Source organism: Melospiza georgiana, chromosome 19, assembly GCF_028018845.1.
Source record: "Melospiza georgiana isolate bMelGeo1 chromosome 19, bMelGeo1.pri, whole genome shotgun sequence".
Classification (NCBI taxonomy): Eukaryota; Metazoa; Chordata; class Aves; order Passeriformes; family Passerellidae; genus Melospiza; species Melospiza georgiana.
In genome coordinates, this window is record NC_080448.1 from 10447907 (window position 1) to 10472096 (window position 24190).

Genomic DNA, 24190 nt, shown 5'->3' on the forward strand with positions numbered 1-24190 from the left:
GGCTGGGCTGAGCTCTGCCGGCACTGGCGGGGCTGTGTCTCGCTCGCTCCCGTCACAGGGGCCAAGACAAGCCGGCCCCTTGGCTCCTGCTGGCCTGGCACAGCCCCGCCGGGTCGGGTTTCACTGGCACCGCTCCCCCGGAGCCCGAGTGGGGATGGGGATGGTGCCAGGGCAGCCCCCAGCTGCACGGAGCGGGCTGGGGTAACTGGTGGCACACGCTGAGACACCTCCCTGCTCTCCCCTCGCTGCCATCCCAAAAACTCGTGGGACACGCTGAGACACCTCCCTGCTCTCCCCTCGCTGCCATCCCAAAACCTCGTGGGACACACTGAGACACCTCCCTGCTCTCCCCTCGCTGCCATCCCAAAAACTCGTGGGACACACTGAGACACCTCCCTGCTCTCCCCTCGCTGCCGTCCCAAACCTACCGGGGCTCCGAGCAGGGCAGGGGCTGCCCCGTCCTCCCGCTGCTGCTGGGGCCGCTGGCACGTTCAAACTTGGTGTCACTTTTTTTCATTCACAGGTCACCAGCAGCACCAGGAGAGCTGTGGGGGGACAGGGAGGCGCCACACGCGTGTGTGTGAGGTATTGACCCCTCCAGGGCCCAGCAGCTGACATGTCACAGTCACCAGGGGCAGGTGAGAGCCCGGGACAGGCACTGAGGGCTGGGCTGGCTGCATTGTGACATGGGGCAGCTCTTTGATGGTTGAACACAACCTCCCTCCTCTAGTGCTCAACTGCAGGAACTCAGTGCATTCCTCTGGGTGTTCAGAGTTGTTGAGGACCCCAACAGGGGGCTTGGAGACCCTGCACACAGCCCAGAGCACCTGGGATTCGATTTTGACCCCTGGAGCAAGTTGCCAGCTTTGCATGAGGACCCGAAAGTCACAGAGGTTTGAATAGTGTAATAATGAAATTTTCACACGGTGCAATTGTAGATTTTAGGATTTTTGGTATGGGGGTTATGGGGACAAGATGGAGGAACTTGGGCGTGTCCAGCCTTTCTCCTTCTTCTTGGTCTCCATTTTCTGCAGTGATGTTGGCACTTTGGGATTGGTTTAGAGTAGAAGTGCACAGTCTAACACAGGTGATGGGTATTGGGAATTAAATGTAAATATGTTATATGTACCAGACCTCAGCTGGGCAGAAAGAAAATTTTATAGATGAGAATTGATAAACAACATCAAGACCGAAAAGTGAAGAGTCCAGACTCATTCTTCAGATGCATGGGCCGAAGCAGAGACATCCTGCACATCTTGGGGCTGCAATTAACAACCAGAACCTGAGACTCAACAATCCTGACAACAACAAATCTTGCTTTTGTACCCAAGGGGAAGAGTGATAACAGTGTCTGGAGCCAGCCCCGAACCTCAGGGCCAGGAGCAGACCCACAATCTTTCCTCTCCACAGCACGGTCCTGCCAATGGCCAGGGTCACGCTCACACCATATTAAACAGCCCAACGTTTACTCAGAAAACTTTATTGTATCAAAATCCCACCTTACAAAAGTGCAAAGAAGAGTTGCTTTAGGCCCTGTGCCCACCCTGCAGAGGGAGAGCAGGGTCAGGGCCAGCAGCCAGCACCCAAGAGCAGAGTCTGACATCTTCCAGCAAAATCCATTGTGTTCCACAGTGGCTGCAAGTGGCATTTGCCACCCCAAGATGCTGGGACAGGCTGGTGTGTGTGAGGAAATGTGCTGTGGGCAGCAGGAGCCTCTGCCATGAGCAAATGACACGGTCCAGTGTCCCCAGAGAGCAGGACAGCAGCACCAGGACCCTGTCTGCTCTCATCCACCTCTGATGGGTGACATCCCAGTGCAGAGCAGGAGAGGAGCCAGCTCCCCAGCGCGTGGGATCAAACGTTGTGAGCTAACCAGAAACCGTGCAAAGGGACTTTTTGTAAGGCACTGTGGGGGAATCCCTGTCCCTCCCCACCCTCTGGGACATTGCCCCGTGCCCTCCTGCTCTGTGCAGCGTTCCTCAGTCCCCTGGGTTTATCCATTGCCAGTCAGGAGCCGGACCAGGATCCCCACCAGCAGCACAGCGATGGCAGCAGCAGCAGCCAGCCCACGGCGGAGCATCACGGCCCTCCATGGCACGGGGGCAAGGACAGGCAGCACAGCAGGCTCCTCCTGAGGGCTGAGCTCCTGCCCAGGCTGCCTCTCCCCCATCACCATGCTCTCAGGCAGCACCGTGGTGTCCCCGGTGTCCGGGTCGAGGGAGGTGTAACCTGTGGGACAGACTGAGCTGCAGGGAGGCTGCACCAGCACCTGTGACAGTGCTCAGGGTCCCTTCACAAGGCTTGGAGACACTGGGACACACAGCTGCAAGCTGTGTCTTGTACCCCCATTGCTCAGTGCAGGAGAAGTACCACTGGCCCAGGGCCAGCAGCAGGCACTGTGCTCCTTCCAGCCATTTGAGCCTCTAGGACAGACATGGTTGCCACAATTGGGAAGGAAAGGAAGGGGCTGGGTGGAGGATTTGGGCTCCCTGCCTGGTGTCAGGCCTGGCTGCATACCCACAGCAGATGTTTTGATAGCAGCTGTGCCATTGGAGTTCACATCTTCCATTTGTTCTTTCGTTCCAGCTCGGACCTGAGCCTGAAAACACAGGGAAGAGTTGCTCTCTCAGGGCAAGGGTGTCCTGCCCAGCCCAGAAAACCCTCCACTCTCCCAAGAAAAGCATTCTCAGCACCAAGCTGCTCCTCTGCTACAGGAGAAGGACAGACCCCAGTTCACTTCTGCTGTAATGTTGTACTGAAACAGGAATTAACTCAGCACCTTTCAAGAACCACCAGAGAAAAGCACAATTCTCACCTCCTCTGCAGCTTTCCTCCAATCCATGCGGATGACAAAAGCCAAGAAGGAAAGGGCTTGCACCGAGATGCAAATGATCATCCCAACCCACAGACCTGCAGCAGTGGGAAGTTACTTCAGGGAGGGCTTGAGGAAAACCTGCCCTTGCCAGTCATTGCCAGAATGCCCAAGGACTTCAGCCCAAGAACTTTCAAGGAAACAGCTCTTGAGGAAGCTGGGAGTCAGCCTGGATTTACTGGGACCAACTCAGTGCCCACCCCAACCACAGCAATGTCCAATCCAGCCCCGCTGACTCAACGAAGATCCAGGCACAAATTCCAGGGCTCAGCCTTTGCTCAGCACAGCTCAAACCACACCAGCTGGAGGAATCACGTACCCAAGACCCCCATCTTGGCTGCAAACATCAGGGAGATGCCGATGGGGAAGCCCAGGGTGTAATATCCCACGGCGTTGGCAATGGCGCCCAGCTTCTGGCGGCCCGTGCCCCGCAGCACCCCGCCACACGTGGCCTGAGAGGAGGGACACAGTGTCACTGCCAGGGCATTCCCGGGCATGGCACAGCCCTGGGGACAGGGACGCCACAGCCCTGGGCACAGGGAAACCCACAGCACTGCCCCACCAAGCCAAGAGGAGCAAAGCTGCTTTCTGGAGCATGCGGCGTGGGGCTCGTCTCGCAGACACGGAGCAGATCCCAAAGAGATCTCCAAGGTGCCTCCCCCGGGACATGACAGGAGGAATCAGGCCAGAATTGCTGTCTGTTGAGTATCCCAGTGTGCTGGGAGAGCCTGGTGGTCACTTGTGTTGCTTTGATAAACCAGTAAAAAGCTGGAGCCGTGGCCAGGGGAAAAGAGGAGGAATGCCAAGGGGCAGCCACAGGCACAGAGGTGGCACAGGTAACACAAGAAGCTGCCCTGACAGTTTCTCAGTTGGCTTCTCTGGATCATTTTAACAGGTCCAGAGTGGGTTTCAGGCAGCTCTGCAGCCCAAGCTGCAGGGAGGAGTCACTGCATGTGCTGCAATACTCACTGCTGTGGCATCCAGCAAGTGGAACGGAGCAAAGATGAGCATCACTCTGGACACCAGGGTGACAATTTCCCTGTTGGGAAGAGGGATGGATGGACTGATCAGGGCAAGCAGCACCACCTGGTCCCTGCTTCTCACGTATCTTCCTCAACCAACCACAAAGGCTGATCCCGGTTTTCTGATCCCAGCCTGGTTCCAGTGTTAGAAGCAGCTGTGCTGCCCAGGGATGCTTGGGAATGTGGAGGAACCTTTGAGGAACCCTTGCCAGATAGGGGTTTATGAACTCTTATCTGTCAGCAGCTTCTGAGGTATAAATAACACCCTCCAGGAAGGCAATAGTACTTAAAAGAAAGCTGTTAACCCACGTGTCATTGGTGAAGATGTATCCCACCACATTCCTTAGGCTCCCCAGTAATGCTGAAACCAGCACAGCAAAGACTCCTGAAAGAAAAAGGAACAGTCAAATTGCTTCAAGGGCAGCACATTCTGCTCCTGACCCAGACCCCAGGGGCTCCATGTGGTGAGGACTGGACTTCACTGACCTCAAATGATGCTGCAGCAGAGGACAAGTCTGTTTTCCTGTCACTCTACCCTCTGGAGGGTGAGGACAGAACACTAAGCTGCATTTTTAAGTATCAAAGCCTTTGCACCAGGCTCATAGCAGAAGAGATGAATCAGGATTTTGCCTTGCCCAAAGGGTCCAGACAAGTGGGAGTGGGTTCCTGTGGGACATCCCCAGCCTTGGGCAGGGAAACTGGACCATTTGCTAATAATTGCCCTTTATCCTGCTCTGCAGGATTGCACTGACCTGTGCACAGCAGCGCAGTGATGCAGGAGGTCTTGGCCTGCTCCACATTCCCTGCTCCCAGGGCATTCCCCACCCTGACACTCGCAGCCACGCTGATGCCCAGAGGCACCTGAGAAGCAGAGACAGGAGGAGGTGAGTGACAGAGCCTGCAGGGACAGCAGAGCCTGCAAGGATTTTCTTCTTCCCCACTGAGGAACTGGGGACAAACGGGGATTGCTGCAGTGAAGGGATTTCCCATCTGCAGCACACCCTGGATGTGGAGAGGCAGCACCTGCCTGGTCCCAAGCCCTGCTCTGATCCCCAGGGCCCCAGTTTTGGGGTTCCTCCCAGGCTGTTTAGGGTTTCCCCAGCCCTTACCATGTACGCCACACAGGCGAGCTCGTAGATGACAGATTGTGCTCCCAGCTCCACCACGCTGATCAGCCCTGGAAAAGATTTGGCACCTCCTTCAGTGGCTGGAGAGGAGGCACCTGTGCCCATGGGGTGGAGGGGAACACCTGCAGTGTCCTGCAGACCCAGCCCTGCAGGTGAGGAGGCTGCTGGCAGGGCCAGGGGGGATCTGGGGACACCCTCAAGCAGCAGCCACCAGGAACCAGAGGGAGAAGAGGGTTTGGACTCACCAGCCAAGAAGCTCCCAATCTCAAAGGTCCACCACTCAATGCACATCATGACCATGCCAGGCACTGCCAGCCAGATGAAGGAGCCCCAGTCCACGAGGCACTCCCTGCTCCAGCCTGACAGGAGGAGGTGAGGCAGGATGAACATGTGCTGTCCCAAAGGGGAGCCACATCCCCTCTCTGAGGACAACCCCCCCTGCAGCTTACAGGACATCAGCCCAGGACTGCTGCTGTGCCATTCCTGAGTAGGGATATTTGATAAGAATGTGTTTGGAGCTACAGTAAAGGCCTTGAGGGCATGGCTACAGCACCTTCCCACTGTGAGGGGATGGCAATCCCTTTGTCACCTGCTGGTGACAGTGCCAAAGACACTGCTGCTCTGAAGGGTTAGGATAGAACAGTACCTCCCCAGGTCTTCACATGGATCTTCCTCCACCACACGTAAAGGACGAGGAGGATGGCCTGGGTGTACTGAGAAACCATGTTAGCCCAGGCAGAGCCCCTGGGGAGAGACAGGCAGGTTACAGGGGACATCCTTGCCCACAAGTGACATCCTCAGCCACAGCAGGGCAGAGCTGAGGGCACCCACAGCAACCCTGCTGCAGATATGGGACAGACCCTCCAGCCTCAGCTTTACTGGGGTTTGGAGGGAGGGGTGGCAGAACTGGGCACTCAGGGATGCCCCTCATGCCCTGAGCAAAGCCCTGCACCCAGGGAGAGCCCGTGCCCAGCCCTGCTCACACTTACACCATGCCCAGCTTCAGAGCATAGAGCAGGAAGGCGTTCATGGCTGCGTTGAGGACGTTGGCTGCAATCCCCGTCACCACCTGAGGCATAATGATCTCCTGGAAGCCAAGGAGGAACTTTGGAGTTTGCTTCCCCAAAAGGCAGCCCAGGCCCCATCCAGTGAGCACAAGGGACCTCCAGCAGTGCCCAAGGGGAAAGCCAAGAAGGCAGCTCGTGTTCCAGGTGAGGCTGGGCTCTGTGAGATGTGCAGGAGGCGACAAGGAGAGCTCAGGAGCTGGTGCAGCCCATAAAACACAGAGTTGGGAAGTAGGAGATGGAGCCAGCTAAGAGTGGTTCCTGTGAGCTCAGCCAGGGCTGGCTCACCTCACATTGCCCAGCCCAGCTCTCCCTGGAACACGGTGAGCTGAGATCCCCAAGTTTATCCATGTTTGGGAATACCTGGATTCCATGGCCAGTGATACAATACCTGACTCAGTAAATATCTTGTCAGCAGCTGGTACAGAAACGCCGCCTGCAAAATCAGGATTCAGTTCATGACCACACTGGGACCACTGCACACTGACAGATCAATGCCCCTCCACCTCCCTCCAAACCCCTGGGCTCCAGCTGAAGCACTGCCAGCACCCAAAACCAGGAGAGACAAAAAGCACATCCCATTGCCATTGGGAAGACAGATCAGTCTCCAAATGGGAGATCTCCAACGCTTCCTCATCAGCGCGAGAAAGGCTGGAAAGCTTGGAAGGATAAACCTACAGACCCTTATCCCACAGGGGTTCTGCTCCCTGCCTCGGAGGAGCCAGCTGTGAGTGTGGGAACTTTATCTTGGGGCTAAGAGTGAGCCTGGAGGCCCTGGCTCCAATGTCCATCACAAGTTTTGTGGCCACAGCAAAAGGCATTGCACAGGAGGATGAGAGAGCCCTTGTTTGCTGCTGGCCTGTGCACGCCCTGTAAGGCACAAGGGTTGTACAGCCCTGAAGCTGCCCTGTGAGGCACACAGCAAAGGCCTTCCCTCCTCTCCCTGGTGCTCCTAAGGTCCTCAGAGCTTCTAACAGCTTTAGCAGAGACTTACAGGAAGGGCTGGAATAAAGATCATCACGTAGAGCTGAGTTAACCTGGAAAGAGAGTTGTTTCCCCAGTTAATGATCCAGCAAAGCAAGAGCCAAGCCAAATAGCGCTGCACTCGAGCTCCAGAGAGCCTTGATTTCAACACTCCATGGCAAAAGCCTGATCCAGAAGGGCTGGATCTCACCCCTGACCTGGAGACCTCGGGGTCCTGCCGGATGAGCAGGAGGATCCTCTCGGTGTTGATGAAGAGGGCCCAGCAGGGGAAGCAGAAGAGCAGCAGGATGAGGATGCCCCGCTGCAGGATGGTGCCCACCTGCTTCAGGTTCTTGCTGCCGTAGGTCTGGGTCAGGAGAGAGCATCAAGGTGGGCATCACAGGGAGCCAAAGGGGCTGGGGTGAGCCAAATGCCTTCCCCATGCCTTGCAGCCGCAGGTACCAGGTTGGCTGGGTGCGACTTGCAGATTGCAAATCCTTTGGCACCCAGGCATGACCCAGGGCTCCTTGGGGAAGGAGCAGGCTCCAGGCAGAGCGATCCCAACCCTGTTCTGTCTGGAAGCTGCCACTGCCCTGCCCTTTGTGCTCAGATCACGCTGCACAGGAGGTGAGGCACCCCCAGCAGACGCTCCCAGGCACAGGAAAGGGGGAGCTGCACTGACCTGGGTCATCAGCGTGTCACATGCTGAGGCCAAGCCAGCACCGATGGAGATCCCTGTCACGTTGATAACCTGGGGGAGAGACAGGGCAAGCTGGCCCACAGCACTGCCTCCCTCCCAGCTGGGTGGGGAGACAGCTCTGCTGCAAGTTTCTGGGAAGTTTTCCAGTCCTTCTCTATTTCTCAGAATAACACAGTCTGGTTAACCAAAGGATCTTCTAGCAAGGGGTGAAGATCTAAAGCACCACAACAAACAGTGCTGCTCCTGGCTACATGCCCAGGTCTGCTGGGCTCAGGGAGCTGGCCAGAGGCTCTCAGGTGCTGGCACTGCTCAGCTCCCCTCTCCTGTCTGTGCTCAGGGCAAAAAAAAAAAAACCCCAGGGCCCTCACATAAGCATTTCTACATATCTGGGTTTTTTGGTTCTTCATTTTTGGTGACACATAATTCACGTGTTTTAAATCCACAGGGAACTGGAGCAATACATACAGACACAGCCAGGGTCACAGCATCCAGCTCAGCTTTCCCCAGGTGGCCACAGAAGATGGAGCTGACCACGCTGATCAGGAACCCCAGCAGCTGGGCAAAGAACTAGGATGGGAAGAGAAGGAGTGGTGAGATGAGGACCTGTTAGGGCTTGTGGAACACCAGCCCTGCCCCAGGAGATGGACTGTGAACACCCATACACTCAAGTTTCCTTGTGCTTCTGTCCATGCCAGGGCTCTGCTGAGGTCCTGGTAGCCCATCCCTGCTTGCCAACACTGCTGGGCAGGGAGGCAGCTCCAGGACTCCAGCAGGCTCTCAGGAGCTTTGTCTTTCAAAGCCAACATCTACCTGCCCCGTGGTATTTTGGGGTTACAATCTGCCAGATGACCCCATTTAAGAGAGGCTTAAGGGCTTCACTAGAAATCCTCTTTTCCAGGATGAAGGCTGCGTAGAGAAGGGAAAATAAAACATCCCAGTGCTTTTGCACATTTGCGTGCATCTGTGGAAAACTATCCTCCAAAACCACAACATCCTCTCCTCCTGGAGGGACACCAAGGCCAGTCTGTGAGCTCCTTGCCAGCAGTGTGCAACAATGCTGCAGCAGAGATTGCACTCCAGAGCTCATTTTCCCTTGGCAAGAGGATGTCTCCCTTGCAGGCATCCAGGGCACGGAGTCATGGCACAGCTTGAAACAGATGGCAGGAGTTGGGGACATTTATACCCACTGAGGGGTGGGCACAGCTGGAAACCATGCCCAGGAGCTGTTCATGCTCACTTGGCAAGACAAGAGCCCAGAGCTGCTGGAAAACCAGCTCCGAGGGGTCAGAGGAAGAGCAGAACAATCCCTTCTCCTCTGCAGACCTCCCAGTGCCGCCTGCAGATGCTGCAGGCCCAGGCGTGCTCGACCCTCTGCTGTGAGTAATCCCCACAGGAGGGGTCTGGACCTCCAGCATTACCCCAGCACAGCGTTTATCATGGAATGATCATCAAACAGCAGCTGTAGTTTGGGTTGGAGGTGTCTGTGCACGTGGAGGAGCAGGCTGTGCTGCAGGCAGGATGGCTGAGGGGACTGAGAGGGCTTGATGTGCTCATCTACAGAAACTGAAACTAGTCCAGGCTCCTTCTGCTGACTGAACACAGCAGGTCAGGGATTTGATGTCAGGGATGGTGCCTCTGAGGAGTTTAACAGTTGGCACTTATTTACCAGATATAGCAGAGGGCTAAAAGCACAAAGTTTCACACGCGAGTGATCGGGATCGGAACCAGGGCTGTGGTGCGTGGTTCCCCCCTGCAGAAGCCTCTGCAAAACGCGCTCAGCACCGTCTGTGCCAGCTGCCAAAGGGTCATTTCCCTCCAGAGGGTCCAGACAAATGGCAAACGGCAGCTCCAGTCCAGGGAGGATTTCAGAACAGCGAGCACAGGGCACCGCCAGAAGGGCCAGATATGGAGCCTGGCACTAAGCAAAGTGCCACTTGTCACCCAAGGGGTGAGTGGCGGTGCCAGGGCTCCGGCCTGGTTTCACAGAGCAGTTTAACAGCTCAGTCCCCCTCCCAGAGCCCACCAGCGCTGTTCCACAGCCGAGCTGCGGGGAGGCAGAGACCACACTGGGCAGCAGCGAGAGCGCCTGGGGCAAGGAATAAGGATCGGGGCGGCAACCAGGCTCGGAGAGCGGCCGAGGGACTGCGGTCGCAGAACCGTGCCCGGAGGCTGCAGGCAGCCGAAACCCGGCGGGGCAGGACCAGCAGTGCCTGAAATCTCCCTCCTGAGCATCCCGGAGCGCCGGGGGATGCGGGCAGCCCAGCCCCGCCGCGATCCCCGTGTCCCCGCGTGTCCCCGCGTGTCCCCCGTGTCCCGCCCGCCTCTCCCCGCCCAGGCTCTCACCACGGGCCCCGCCAGCCGGGCCAGCTCCCAGCACTCGCTCCGTGCGCCCGCGGGCAGGAGGCGCCGGGCGCTCCGCAGGCACCGCGCTGCCGCCATCGCCGCCGCCGCCACCGCGGCCACCCCGCCCGCCCGCCTTATGGGCACGGCACGGCACGGCCGCCTCCGCCCCCGGGGCCGCGGGGCTGTGGGCGGGGCGGCACGGCTCGGTACGGCTCGGTACAGCACGGTACGGCACGGCACGGCAGCTCCGGGTTGGCAGCGGGAGCCGCACGGCGCAGTGTGAGCGGCCGGGCAGTCCCCGCACACACGTGTTGGAGCCCAGAGCGCGCCGCGGGGATTTTGGGGGTTGGGGATCCCCTGCTGGTGATGGTGGTTTGGGGATCTGCCGTGCAAAGGGCAGGGGACCCACGGGTTTGTTCAGCGGCAGCTGGAGATCTCCTGCTCGGCGGCTCTGGGATGGGATGCCCTGAGGAGACACGGGTTGATCAGGGGTCACCAGAGGTCCAGAGACCCCCGGGTGGTGGTTATGGACTGGGGAACTCCTTGTGGGACCATGATTTGGACCCCCAAGGTGCTGTGTCCTCCCTAACACGGGAGCTGGCAAAGGTAGGAATGGGACATCTGAGCAGAGGAATGTCAGAATGTCCCCTCTGCCATCGGCGTCATGGAAACAGCCGGCTCTGGGCAGCCTCCCCTTCTCCTCCATCCACTCACCAACCCCTGGTGGGCAGGGATTGTCCCTGACCCAGGGATTGCCGGTGCAGGGTGAGGAGGTTGGAATGGCTGTGTCCGCCCAGCACCTGGCAAAAAGGAGATTTGGTTTGGGTCAGAGGCTGGGTTGTTACAGGAGTGAAATTTTACCTAAGTGCAGGTACTCGTAACCAAGTAGCTGTAACCAAACCTATTACTAGCGCATGGAAAATTGCAGTGGAAAGTGGGTCTCGGTTTTCCAGCTGTTTAAATGCTGCCCTGGTGCCTTATAGCTGTGGTGTCACCAGCCTGAAATATAATGTCTCGTTAACGTTTCACTTATCCCCTTGTCCCTTCAGGTATGATGTGACATCATGAAAAATCGCACAATAGTGGTGATGAGTCACAGTCATTCTGATTTTATGTGCCGTGATAAAATCAGGGTATTTCAGGTGATAAAATCAGGGTATTTCCGGACAAATGAATGCTCCTCTCAATGATCTTTCCCTCCTGTCCTGAGGCCAGTGGGTGCAGGCTGGTGCTGCAGGGGCAGCTCTGAAGACACAGAAATGGTTCTGGGAAAAGGTGATAACTGGTGGTGTGTCACTGTCACCAGCCTGGCTGCGGGATGGCCGGAGGGCTCCTGCCGTGCCTTATCTCCCGTGGAGGCAGAGGGGAAATGATAAGGCTCAGATGGTGCCATTCATGGTCCTAAACGAGCAGTGCAAGTACGAGGCCCTTTGAAGTTTACTGGTGACCCTGCTGAGATCAATACCCCGGGCTGGTGAAGAGCAGGGAGAGAATCGGGCAGAAACCTGGCGGGAAAGGACTTTGAAATAAAATAAAAAGGCTCATCTTTAAAAGCTTGGGGAGAAAAATTCCCTCCCAGCCCCAGGAGCCAGGGCTTGGACCATCCCCTAGAGAGCCAAACACACACAGAAGGGCAGTGGTTGAAATCAGTTTCCTTGTGTTTTGCTGGTGTTGTTTGAAATCAACTCTGGTCGCTTTCAGAAGCGCTGTTTTGGGTTTCTGTGTTACAGGTGGATCCCAGTGCTGCTGGAAAGTGGCACAATGAGCACTCCAGGACCTGGCTGGATGAGCAGGGGTGCCCTGAGGCCTCCCCACCACAGGCACAACAGACCTGGCGCTGCCTCCTCCTCTGTGACAGGGACAAGGACCTTGCCAGCAGCTGGATTCAGCAGGACTCATCTTCTGACGAGGAGGGTCAAAGGTACCACGAGCTGCCCTCAGCGATCCGGATATTAATGGGATTGCAACACAGCAGAGGAATTTGACGGGTCAAACTCCGTGCGGTTGTTTCAGACCCCCAGTGGATCCTTAGCAGCGTTTTGGGAGGCTGATACCTGAACGCAGAGCGGCTCGGAGGAGTTAATGTGTGACCAGGCAGGCAGGCTGTCCTGCTGGAGCTGGTTTCAGCAGCCAGGACACTGCGCCGTCCTCAGCAATGCTAATGTGACTGCCGAAGAAAAAACTGAGAGGAGAAGGATTGCAGTTGGCTTGCATCATGTGCAGAGCAGAATTAGCTCTTGTTTTCCCCGCAGATTCCCGACAGGATGGCTACCCCAGGCTTTCTCTGGATATGGATGTGCATAACCTGAAACACAGCCAACATCTTGCTGCTAGAATGCACCCACAGATGTGCTCGTGATTGAGAGCTGCCCAATGAGGAGAATGTCGGGACACAATGGGTTCATGTCAAGCACTGAACTGTTTGGAGTGTGTCTCTTTCCTCTAGGACACCTTGCTGCTGGCTGATGTCCACACACCATGGAAGATCCACTGCCCTCAGTGCAACGTGGAGTTCAGAATGCAGCTGAATTAAAAACTGAGGAGCCTTTTGCAATCAAATTAAGGGTTTATATAAGTTTCGTACCACAGATCAGATGATCAGAGCCATCAATGGATACTTCAGGGTAACTCTGCTGTTTCGGTGCCACATCCAGACGGTTTTTGAACACTTCCAGGGATGATGACTCCACCACCACCCTGGGCATCCTCTTCCAGGGCTCGCCGCCCTTTTGGTGACGAATCTTCCCCAGACATCCATCCTGTTGCATCTCAGGGCCGTTCCTCCTGTCCTGGGCGGACAGACCGCCGCACCCCTGGCTGCGATCTCTCCGCAGGGAGTTTTAGAGCTCCATAAAAATCCCTTCGAGCCTCCTTTTTTTCCCGGCCGCGCTGTCCCCGCTGCCTGCCCGGTGGCGGTGGCGGTCCCCGCTTGCCGTGCGCGCTGTTCCCGGCAGATGGCACCGGAGCCCCGCGCTCCCTCCGCAGCACACGGATCCCCTTTTCCTGTTAAACACACAGGGAAATCCCAAAATGTGCCAATCATTAGCCAAATATACGCCAAATATTTTTGGAAAAAAACCCTCGGTAAATATGCTTGAAAAAAATATATATTTGAAATATATATATGTATATATATATATATGTGTATATATATATATATATGTATATATATATACACATATATATATACATATATATAAAAATATATATATGTATATATATTATGTATATTTGAAATAATATACATAAAATAAAAAAATAAAATTAAATACAAACTATAAATCACAAATATAAATATAATTCATAAATATGCCTATAGATATACCTATAAATACACCTATAAATATAAATATAAATATAAATATAAATATAAATATAAATATAAATATAAATACGTTATGTAAGTATATAAGTAATAAGTATATAACGACACAATGATATAATAATTAATAATATATAAATAATAATTTTATATTTAAAATAAATACATTTTATTTTATAAATAAACTAAATATAATAAGCTAATATATATATATATTATATGGTAGTTATAATATAATAAACTAAATATATTTAAAAAAATACTTAAGTGAAAAATATAGTATGTTCTAGTCAACCTGGGTGTAATATTAAAAAGCCCCACTACTTAAGAAAAATAAATAGGAGTTAGAAAAATGCAGAAAGGTACTGGCTCTATATGGACAAGAAACTGCTTGCTAAAAACCTTGGGATGCTGTCCTGACTCTTTAATTCCTGTTTCTCAAGCTGTTTCTCAAATGGGCATTCTGAATCTGTGATTCTGCTGCAGAACCAGCACCTCACCCACCACATTTTAAGCTCTCTCATGGTGTAACTTCAGTTCAGTCACACCTGTGAATTTTTTCATTAAGAACAGTTGTTTCCTCATTTGATTTTATTGTTCCTTAGGAGAGAAATGCTTTGTACTTTTTCTGTGTTTCAGAGCATCTTCCTCCTGCTTTGTTCACTAAAAGCAGGGCCAGACGTATTAACTGCAGCCATAAATATTATTTTTACAGCAGAATATTTATCTTGCTGCATGGGTTGGTTGAGCTCAGGGTTGCAGACTTAAAAAACAGCTTCCCTGCCCTGAAGAACCCAGATACTTAATTAAGGCAGATAAGGAAGGACAAATAAAAAACAAGACAAAACTTCTCCTGCTTTGAACCTGCTCTAGGGAGCTGGTCTTGGCAAGAGAAAAGAGAGATTGTAAAGCTGTAATAATAATAATAATGCTAATTAATTGTATTTATAAAGCATCCCCTAATGGCTCTGGATGCTACACAACGATTTTAGATACAATTGAAGGCAACAAAAGTAATGAGAAACCAAATAAGGAAGGGTTGTAAAAATAAAGGTGTTTATTGCAGCAGATAGTAAGATTTCAGTGAGCTGTTTTGGGGCTCTCCTGCAGCATGGACATCAGTCGGGAGCAGCTGAGGATCCCGCAGTGAATTCTGCAGGCTTGCAGATTGCAGACTTTGATTACACAAAGAGCAAATACATTTTCCAGCCTGGTTTGCATGTCAGTGTCTCTGCTTTATTTCCTTTCTGTATCCCAGCCAGACAGACGGTGTAACTCAACGCAGCCCAATTTATGTTTATGCTTCTGGATTGGCTTTCAGGTTTTTCAGCCTGCATTCAATAGGGGTAAATATGTATTTATGGTAGATTTTGGGAACAAAGAAGGGAATAAATCTGTGGGCTTTGGGGAGGCTGGATCTACCCTCATGGGGGAGTCACAGAATGGTTTGGGTTGGAAGGGAGCTTATGGAAGGAGTGGCTGAGGGAGCTGGGGATGTTTAGCCTGGAGAAAAGGAGGCTCAGGGGTGGTTTTATAATTTTCTATTAATTGATGAAAGGAGGTTGTGAGCAGGTGAGGGTCTGCAGCCGGGTGGAGAGTCTGAGCCTCTGCTCCAGGTAACGGTGACAGGACAAGAGGATGGTCTTAAACTGCACCAGGGGAGGTTTAGGCTTTATAGGACATTAGGAAGAACTTCTTCACAAAAAAAAATAGTGATTGGGTGCTGGAATGGGCTGCCCAGGGAGGTGGTGGAGTCACCATCCCTGGATATTAAAGGAAGGCTGGATGTGCACTCAGTGCCGTGGGCTGTTAGATAAGGCAGTGTTCTGTCACAGCTTGGACTCAGAGGTCTTTTCTCACCCTAGCTGCTTCTGTGCGCCCCTGCGTGTGCCACCACAGGTGTCCCACAGCCTGGCAGACCTTCCTTGCACCGGAGCGGGCTGCTCGGAGCCACATCCAGGCTGGCCTCGGACGCTTCAGGGACGGGACACCCAAAGCTCTCCGAAAAAGCCCCCCCGGCTCTTACTCTCTCAGGGAAGAATTTCCCCCCAGCACCCACCTAACCGTGCGCAGCGTGCACCCCGTCCCGCCGTGCGCCGCTGCTCCGTGTCCGGGCCGGGCCGGCTCTGAGGGGCCGGGCCGGGGCGGCGCTGCCCGGGGCGGGGGCGGGCGCGGGGCCGCGCTGTGCGGCAGCGCCCCCTGGCGGGGCGGGGCGGGGCGTGCGCGGCCGGCGGGCGCGGAGCGGAGCGGGCGCGCAGCGGGAGCGGAGCGGGATGGCGGGCGCGCTCACCGACCTGCTGGGAGAGGTGCTGGTGGCCGCCGACGGCGAGGAGGTGGCCGTGTCGGCGCTGGCCGCCCGCGGGGTCTCCTTGGTGGGGCTCTACTTCGGCTGCAGCCTCGGCGGCCCCTGCGCGCAGCTCGGCGCCAGCCTGGCCGCCTTCTACGGGCGCTTCAGGGGGGAGGCGGCGGCGGCCGGCGGGCAGCGCCTCGAGATCGTCTTCGTGTCGGCGGAGCAGGAGCAGCAGCAGTGGCAGGAGGCGGTGCGGGCCATGCCCTGGCTGGCGCTGCCCTTCGCCGACAAGCACCGCAAGGTGAGTGAGCCCCGCGGCCGCGGCCGGGCGGGGGGCGGCGGGGCGCGCCCCGGGCTTTGTCTGGGGGCCGCGGAGCTTCCAGAAAGTTCCCCGGGGAGCCGGGCAAGCGGCGGGGAGGTGGCGGTTGCTGTCCCGCGGGGCGACGCCGGCTCCTGCGGGGCCTGGGTACGAGGGGAGCCCTGGGCTGGGCACCGTGGGCATCGCGGGCGAGCGGGGCTGCAGGTGAGCTGTGAGGGGAGCAGCTGCTCCGGGCACGGCGTCGCTCCGGTGGGCACCCGGGGAAAGCAGACATTGCCCTGGCAGCGGACACGGTGCCCGTGGGCTCCTGCGAGGGTTCGGGCATAGAAAGGAGCCCCCGGCAGCCGTGGGAGGACACGCGGTGCTGGAGGAGCGGGTGAGCCCGGCTCGGCTGGCGAGGCTGCCCGGCCAGGCTGTGGGATGGGGTTTGTTCCTCTCCTTTGGTGCGTTCGATACTCTGCAAGTTACAGCCTCTCATCCGTAGAGTTTAATCTGAAAGATAATGGACAGAAAGCACGCTAAGATCCAGACAGAGCAGGCTGTGAGGAAAAGAAAGGTACATGCTGAGCCTCCACTTCCCAACGAGCTTGCAACGCTTAAAAGGAATAAAAAAAGAAACCTCTTTAGAAATCTAATCTCTGGAAGCAGTTGAGTAAGAATTGAAAAGATGGTGCCCCACAGTGCCATTTGTAAACGTCTTTCTGGCGAGTGGCTGAGGCAGCGGGTGTGGGAGCAGCGGGCAGAGCCTGGCTGAGCCTTGGCTGGGATTGGGATAACGCTGGTACCTGCAGGGTGGCTGAGCCCTCTCAGGCATCCCCTGTATCCGGACACTGAGAGGCTGGGATGGAAGGGATGAGAGGAATGACATCTTCCAGGATGGGTCTCTCTGCTCTGTTCCTTAGGGAAAGGAATTGTTTAAGGAATAATTGGCTGTTGTCTGGCAGCGCCGTGTGATGTCCCTGCTGCTGAGAAGAGATGTAGCTTTGAAACATGGATTTGCCTCTTTTCCCCCTCATTTGCTGCCTTTTTTTGCCACTGAGCCCCCACTTCTGCGAAAACTCTCATGGATTTAATGCCGTGCACCTGGATGATAGTGCTGCCCAAGGCCCCCAGTTTGGCCCTTTGAAGTCCAGGCACTTCTAACTGGGAGCTCACCCAAGTGCTCGGGATCTGAGCAGTTCCATTAATCAGAGGAGCTGCAACCTTCAGAGAAACTGCAGTTTAACTCAGGTTTCTTTTAAACCAAACCCTCTTCCTACAGGGATGTGAAAACACTGTGGTTCCAATTAGTAGCTGACCATTTCCCTACAGAACATTTCAGATTATTTAGATGGTGGGACTTCTGCTTGCCGTATTTGCTTTAAAAATTCCACTGCAATGTAGTTAAATGGTTGGGAAATCACAGAAGTGGAAGGTGGCATTAATTTTACATGCTGGCCAATGCTTCCATCTATTAGATTGCAAGAAAACATGAAATAAAAAGATTATGGGGTCTTAAACTCTTATTCCAAGAAGCCCTGAGTTAAATTCAGGATTATTTTTGTGTGGAGTGTAAAGTAATTGAAGCTCGTGCTGTATATTTTCAAAACTAAGCAGATGTGATGTGGCTTTGGAGGAAGCTTAATCTACGGATAACAGAGAACCTATTTGTAAGTTGTAAGGGCAATTATGTCAGGATATCAGATTTCTAAACAGGAGATTTATAACCTGTAGCTCAGGCAGTTAGAAGTTTCCTTGCATAATAGGCTGATTTTTTAAATAGTCGGGTTAATGACCTGACTCCCCAGAAAAGCACAAACTTTGTATTTTTCAAAAACATGCCAGCAGAGAGCTGGGGATGTCGAGCATATGTTCAGTACCTCACGGGCTTAATTTGTTTTAAAACAAAAGCATTAGAGGAATGTAGGCAGTGCTTTTGAGTTATGGTTCCTTTGCACTAAGGGATACTCCTAAACCCCAGCGAATTATATAGATTTATGGGAAGAAAGGGATATTGTAGATACAGGGTAGAGACAGCAAGAGGGATGGGAACAGTGAGAGCTCTGTCCCTGAGCTCTCAGCTCCCCATCCTTGCAGCTTTCAGGGTTTGTTTGGGTGAAGCTCTGCCCAGCAGGGTTGAGTGTGGGTGATGGTCAGGCTCAGAGTCCTACAGAAGTCCTTTCAAGCCAACTCTTCCCATTGTGGGTTCATTACTTTATTTACTGAGGCCATGAAAGCTTTGTGGAGAGATGATGGCTTCCTATCCTATAGAAAATCATCACTTTTTTTGCTCAGTGTTAGTAAAAAATATTACTTTTAAGGTCTAACTATCATTGTCCTTCTCTGGCGTACTCTGCATTTTTCTACATCTCCCCTTCTTCCAAACCCTGGGCACCAAACGTTGATAGATCTTAAAACCCAAGCTCCTTTCTGGCTTTGCAGTACAATTCCCACAGTCCTAAAAGTAAATTAGCATCTTACTCTGATGGTTATTGGGGAAAGCAGATGGAATTGTCAAAGCAAACAGCCACTCTTTGCTGAATTCCTCAGTAACTCAATAATGCCGGGGTGCAGTTACCAGGGACGACCAGCTCAATTGGAGTAACTTCAGCACACAGCAATTTTTGCCTCCAAACCAGTAATAAAAGAAAGCAGTACAAGTCAGCAAACATCTGGCCACGGGGAGAGCCTTTGATTAATGAGGAGGATGGCATTATGCCTCTGTCTGAGCCGCAGCCAGACCTATTATTGGGTGGGTTTTTTTCAAGGACAAAACCAGAATGAGCCAAATGAGATTGGAGGCCTTTAGCTCGTGGTGCACATCCCTCAGTTAATCTGTTCAGGCCTGGATTTGGGCATCCACAGGTAGATTTTGGTGATTGATTTGTCTCTGATAATGCCTGGCCTGGCTGAGCAGAGCAGGGAGAAGACGTTGCTCTGTGTCTTCGTTTTGGTTGTGGTTTTGGTTTAACATCACCCCGTTGTTGTCTGTTTGCGTGGACATCTGCTCCAGTTCTGGAGGGCTGGTTTAATGACAGCTTCAGTGTCCTGACTGCTGCTGAGAGCCTCAGCAGTGTAAACAGCCCCCATCTGCCTGCATGCCCTGGTGTCCCCCAGCACCCACAGGGAGGTGTCTCTGGAGGAAGGAAGGATCCCAGACTTGTCCTGGTGAGCTCCACGCCGTCCCTGCTGCAGAGTGAATTCGCTCAGGGTGAATTTGGGTGCTTTTCAAGGCCTTGTGGCACACAGGATGTTGGAGGAGTGCTGTGTTGCTGTGGGACATCTTGGTCATCTCTGCTAAAAAATGCTGAACCGTCCACGTTCCCCATTGAGTAGATCCTCTCCCATGGTTTCACATAGGAGTGGGAGAAAGGAGAGTGCTGGAGGAGAAAAAGCTCCACAGCGAAAAATTTATCTTTTGCTGTTGTTTATTTGCCTTTGCTTTTGTTTTTACTTGTTAGTTTCTTGGCCCCGTGGTCTTCCTCATTCTTTTTCATCTTGAAATTTCTCCAGACATTTCCTTGGTGCATCCCCGCAGCGCCACAGTGGCTCTTGGGGCTGTGCTTTGCCTCCCTCGTGTTCTGTGTTTTTCTGCTGTATTTATGCATCTGGTTGAGTGTTGTACAGATTCTTCTTGGGAAGGCTGAGATGCTTCTGTTCTGGATTTAAACAAATGCAAAACATGTTGATTGTTTTTCTGTGATTATTCAGTCAAGTATCTGAAAACAATTTGAGGATCTCCCTTTGCTGACGCTGGTAAATTTCCTTTGGTTGGGACGAGTGTTTTCCCTTTATCTGAAAAGATCATCTGCCATGGGAGCCTCTCCTAATAAGACGCCAGGTACTAATTTTGTGTGTAGACTTTGTACAAGAAATGGTGGGGGAGAAGATAGAAATTTCATTAAATTAGACTGTCCACAATTTTATTTTTTTTTTGTGGAGGAAAAGTCTTCAAACCCTTGATTACAGTTTAAGGTACACCCTGATTTTCAGGGACTCAGAACTTTTCTGTTTGAAATTGCCATCTGCTGAGATCTGGGAGGCAAGTGGTCAGCACAGATGTGGGATTTGTCTTACAGAAGATTTTGTAAATCACTTGAAGCAGCTTTTGAATTTCATCATATAAAAATATCTAAGTAATCACTTTCAGCTGTATTCCTGACTCTGTATTTCTGGGGTGGGAATGTATATGAACTCTTTGGCTCACGGAGCTGTAGATTTGAAAAATATGGTCTTTTCATGACATCAGGCTATTGAGTAAGAAGCGAGGCATTAACAGCACCAACTGATTCTTTGTTTGCTTTGAAACTTCCCTGGTTCTGAAATGTAAGAATGGGAGATGTATGAAGGGAGCAGAGGGAAGCCTGTGTGCTGTTTTTCATTGTGGCATCTTAATCCAGATGTTGAAATGAAAACGTTCCTTTAAAAACGCACTCTTGACAATTTCATTCGTTACTCTCAGGTTGCAGGACCGAGCAAAGGAACTTTACTTTGTAAAGTAATCAGTGCATAGTTCTTCTCCAAAAATGCATTCTTTAGAGGCTGAACACGTAACAGCTTTACAAAAGAAAGTGCAGAACAATGGAGCGTTTTCCCTGCGATTTTGGAGACGTTCAACAGTGAACTCCAATTATTCACTATTTCCACATTGTGCAGATGACATCGAAGCCAAAACATTTTGACGACTTCTTGTTTTTGTTGATGCCTTTTTTCCAAATTATTTCTCTGTGTGTTTTGCACAGCTTTGCAGTCACCCTCCATGCAATTAGCAGTCCTCTCTCATTCCAAGACCCTAATCCTTGTGTGAAATCCCCATCAGCGTCAGGAGGCTGCAAGTCTGGGGGCTGTGTCCTGCTCCTGGTCCTGCAAGAGTTGCAGAAACACCACTGACGTCCATGGAGGTTGGATTTCCCCCCATATCCAAACTGCTGCCTGCCTGAGCACTTTCCCTGGGGGAGAATCAGTATTTTAAAAGTCTTGCTGACGTGTAGTCTGCTGTGGTGTTTATTACATCCTTCAGTGCGTAATTGCCCACGTTTTAGGACCTGCTCTGAAAGTCTCGGGCATCTTTCCATTATCAAATCCTCCTGGCTCCAGGGTGGGGACAAGCAGTTTGCTGATCACAGGGTTGGTTCTTGAACAGGGCTCTATACACATCCCATCCCAAAATCTGACATCAGGTTTGCCTGGCCTTTGCATGGTGTGGTTCAAATACATTTTAGTATGAAATTTACACCATCAAGTGGTTCAATAGCATTTTAGTTTGAAATGCAGTAGCTGCCTCCTTGTTCACTACTCAATCCTTTTGTATTGTTGCCCACAAATATTGCTTAGTACTAGAAAGTTTGGGTGAAATTCTTGATGAGTTCATTGCTGGCAGGTTCAGGTTTTGGAAGAGTCCAGGGTGGTTTGGAGTTTTTTGATCCTTTCTCATGGACAAACTTTTAGTGTTTCAAAGCAGAACTTGGTGGGGTGAGTGTGTGGGACTGGGGTAAGGTTTCACTTCTGAATTGCATTTGGGTAGAGCTCTCTGTTTTGCATTCCTGTTTTTTTCAGCCGTGCTCCCAGCATGGAAGTTGGGGCATGGTTTTAATCTAAGTCAAATCAGAAAATATTGCAGTTTTTAGTGACCACACCATGGGGATTCTTGTCCCGACCCTCCTCCCCAACAATCCAGATTCAACATAGGGATTGCCTCCTCCTTATTGTGGAGTTTGATGTGAAATGTCAGGATCTAGGGAAACCAAGAGGGCATGGGAGGCTGTTGTACAGCAGGCTGAACTCTTGAATTCAGCAAAACAAATTTGAGCAGTGCTTGCCTGAGCATTTGTTTGATGAGAAGCTTATTGGTGTGCGTGGATTGCTTCCTCCTCCTTCCCCTCCCCATTGTTTTTATCAGGGAAACAAGTTCCAAGCAAAATATTCCAAAGTGATATTTAATTACTCTTTAAAATGCAACTATTTGTCTTATCAGCCATGTGGATTTCTATTTGCTGCTTTGATTTGACAGTTAGTAGTTTGTAATTTTTGAAAAGCTTACACGCTCCAGGAATCTGTGATTTTTATGCTTTTGAAAGTGGAGATGTTGAATTAACTGCGGCTTTGAACTATTCACGGATAATTTCAGGCCCCCCGCTTTCAGCAGCTACAAGCTGACTCCTGAGCTTTCAGGCTGGGTTGAATACTGAATAATCACAACTTTATAGCTGCATGTGCTCTCTAAACTGCTTCCATGGCACATCACAGTGTAATGCACGATAGGTTTGAAATGTTTTTGTAGGCAGATCACTTTGTGCCATCTCCAGATAATAACGGCTGGGAAAGGAGGGAGTGCTGCCAGCCTGGGGAGGGAGCTTGGATTGACTCCAGCCTGGGATTTGGGCACGTTAATTCCTCTCTGTTCTTGAGGTGGGAGCCCAGAGGGGGGACTGGGGGTGTTCTGGGGAGGGGGCTTTCTCCAGCACTGCCTTGATGTCCCTCTGCAGAGCAGCTTCCTCTGCTGCTTCTCAGCTGATGCTCTGTAGGCATAAAACCACAATCAGAGTTAAATCTGTAGGTTGTAAATTAAAGACAGGGTCAATGGAGAAGCTGGGAGTGGGATGAGTTGACAAGTAAGCAGATAGACCTGTTAAATTCTCTCATGGGAAAGTGAATGATTTGAGTATTTCAGATTACAACATGTGTGCCTTGTCTCATAGCTGATCACGTTTTCATCATCTCGGTTTTCCAGGGAAAATGCAGTCTCTTATTGATTTGGCATGGAGTACACACAACTAATGGAAGGGTGGAACTAAAAAGAGGCAGGAATGTTTTCTGCATATTCTCACGTCTGTCTGTCTGTCAGCACTGAGAACAATTGCAACCAACAATTAATATGTAAAGAATTTGCAGTCTTTATTTGGTGTGAGTGAGTGGCTGACTGCTCGGTTCCATCAGGGCAGTAGCTGAGCATCTGCAATCTGACCAAACCCATGCTGGGGCTCAGCAAGCCCCTGTGGCCTGGAAACAAAGGGATGGGAGCCCTCAACAAGGCACAGGGCAGTGTGGGGAGAGCCCACACACCACAGAGAATCTGGTTCCTAAAGGATGCAATCCTGGTGGTGGGTGCTGCTGCAGCTGTGGCAGCAGGAATGGTGCACGGGAGGGGAGCAAACCCTCAGCACAGCTTGTGATGAGGAAGGCAGCAGGGATACCCTGGGACAGTTCCTGGTGCATCACCCTGCAGCAGCAGGGTGGTGTGAGACATTCATTGCTGCGTGGTTTTTGCAGCATTGGAATCTGTCCTGCCCAACCAAGGAGGGAAGCTCCAGGGTCCTCCTGCGATATTTTGTCTGTCTTAGCAACTCTGGCTTAATCCAGCCTGACTTTAAAATATTTTAATGGAGAAAAGGTGCAAAAGTCCCTATTTAAAATGAATTTGGCAAGAGTAACCAGATTTTAGTTATACATTTGAGGTTTAAAAAATAGCTGGTGGCTCCTCAGCTGTGGGCTGAGACCCCAGGGAATGGGTGGCAGCTGGCACAAGGAGACAGAGCCCACCAGGAGGGAGCTCAGCAAGGCTGGGCTTTGACAGCTGAGAAGGAAACATTCTTTTACATTTCAGGGCAAGGATTTAAAAATCTGGGTGAGAATTAAGTAATGTTTGCAGAAGAGAGAACAAGGCGACTGAAACAAATTGCAACTGCGTGAGCGAGCCGGAGAGAGAAATTGTAGTTCTCCCTTGTTCCCAGGAGATTCCCACTGGAGAGCTGAAGTCATAGCTATGACTTCATCAGTGTTAGCTCAGGATGCTGACAAACGAGCCCCTTTGATTTGTGTCAGGCTGGCTGGGACACTGCCCTGGCTCTCTCCCCGTGCCCTGGCAGTCACTGCCCTTGCCATGACAGTGGCTGAAGTGGGCACTGCTTCCCCAGCCAAGCTGATCCAGCTCAGCATTTGCTTTTGAATTGCCACTGCTTCATCTGAGCTGGCTTTGATGAATCCTGCTGGGCAGAGGGCAGCAGCCCCAGGGATGAGCGAGCAGCAGCCAAAACATCTCCATCAGCAGCCGAGCCTGTGCCTGGTGTGGGGGGCATTAATGGTACCCAGCAGTTCCAGCCTGGCTTCCAGAATGAGCAGAAGGGTGCAGGATCTCACCCTCGTGCCTCTGAGCATTGCTGGAGGAGTCCCTTTTGGAAAAAGTGTGAAAT

General features: G+C 52.2%; 2 protein-coding genes across 2 annotated transcripts in view; one reads left to right on the top strand and one right to left on the bottom strand.

Annotated features, from left to right (window-relative positions):
* Positions 1 to 1539: 1539 nt before the first annotated feature.
* Positions 1540 to 10187, bottom strand: LOC131091691 (multidrug and toxin extrusion protein 2-like). The gene is made up of 18 exons (XM_058037876.1): positions 10092 to 10187; positions 9772 to 9834; positions 8214 to 8315; positions 7731 to 7799; positions 7267 to 7415; positions 7080 to 7122; positions 6477 to 6521; positions 6011 to 6108; positions 5668 to 5765; positions 5267 to 5380; positions 5004 to 5071; positions 4647 to 4755; positions 4204 to 4279; positions 3842 to 3911; positions 3192 to 3324; positions 2816 to 2910; positions 2518 to 2599; positions 1540 to 2229 (listed from the first exon to the last, which is right to left on the bottom strand). The coding sequence occupies exons 1-18, from the start codon at positions 10185 to 10187 to the stop codon at positions 1994 to 1996; spliced, it is 1746 nt and encodes a 581-aa protein (XP_057893859.1). The 3' UTR covers positions 1540 to 1993.
* Positions 10188 to 15655: 5468 nt separating this feature from the next.
* The window catches only part of NXN (nucleoredoxin), a 46752-nt gene continuing 38217 nt past the window's right edge, over positions 15656 to 24190 (top strand). The window contains exon 1 of the mRNA XM_058037504.1: positions 15656 to 16004. Within this exon, the coding sequence (XP_057893487.1) occupies positions 15687 to 16004 (318 nt within the window). The 5' untranslated portion in view covers positions 15656 to 15686. The remainder of the gene's footprint in view (positions 16005 to 24190) is intronic.

Excerpts from the sequence above, each read along its gene's own strand:
- LOC131091691 (XM_058037876.1), bottom strand. The coding sequence starts at position 10,187 with ATGGCGGCAGCGCGGTGCCTGCGGAGCGCCCGGCGCCTCCTGCCCGCG. Across the intron at positions 5,766-6,010 it reads GCTCTGAAGCTGGGCATGGT|GGGCTCTGCCTGGGCTAACA; the intron begins GTAAGTGTGAGC and ends GTCTCTCCCCAG. Across the intron at positions 4,280-4,646 it reads CACTGCGCTGCTGTGCACAG|GAGTCTTTGCTGTGCTGGTT; the intron begins GTCAGTGCAATC and ends TTTTTCTTTCAG.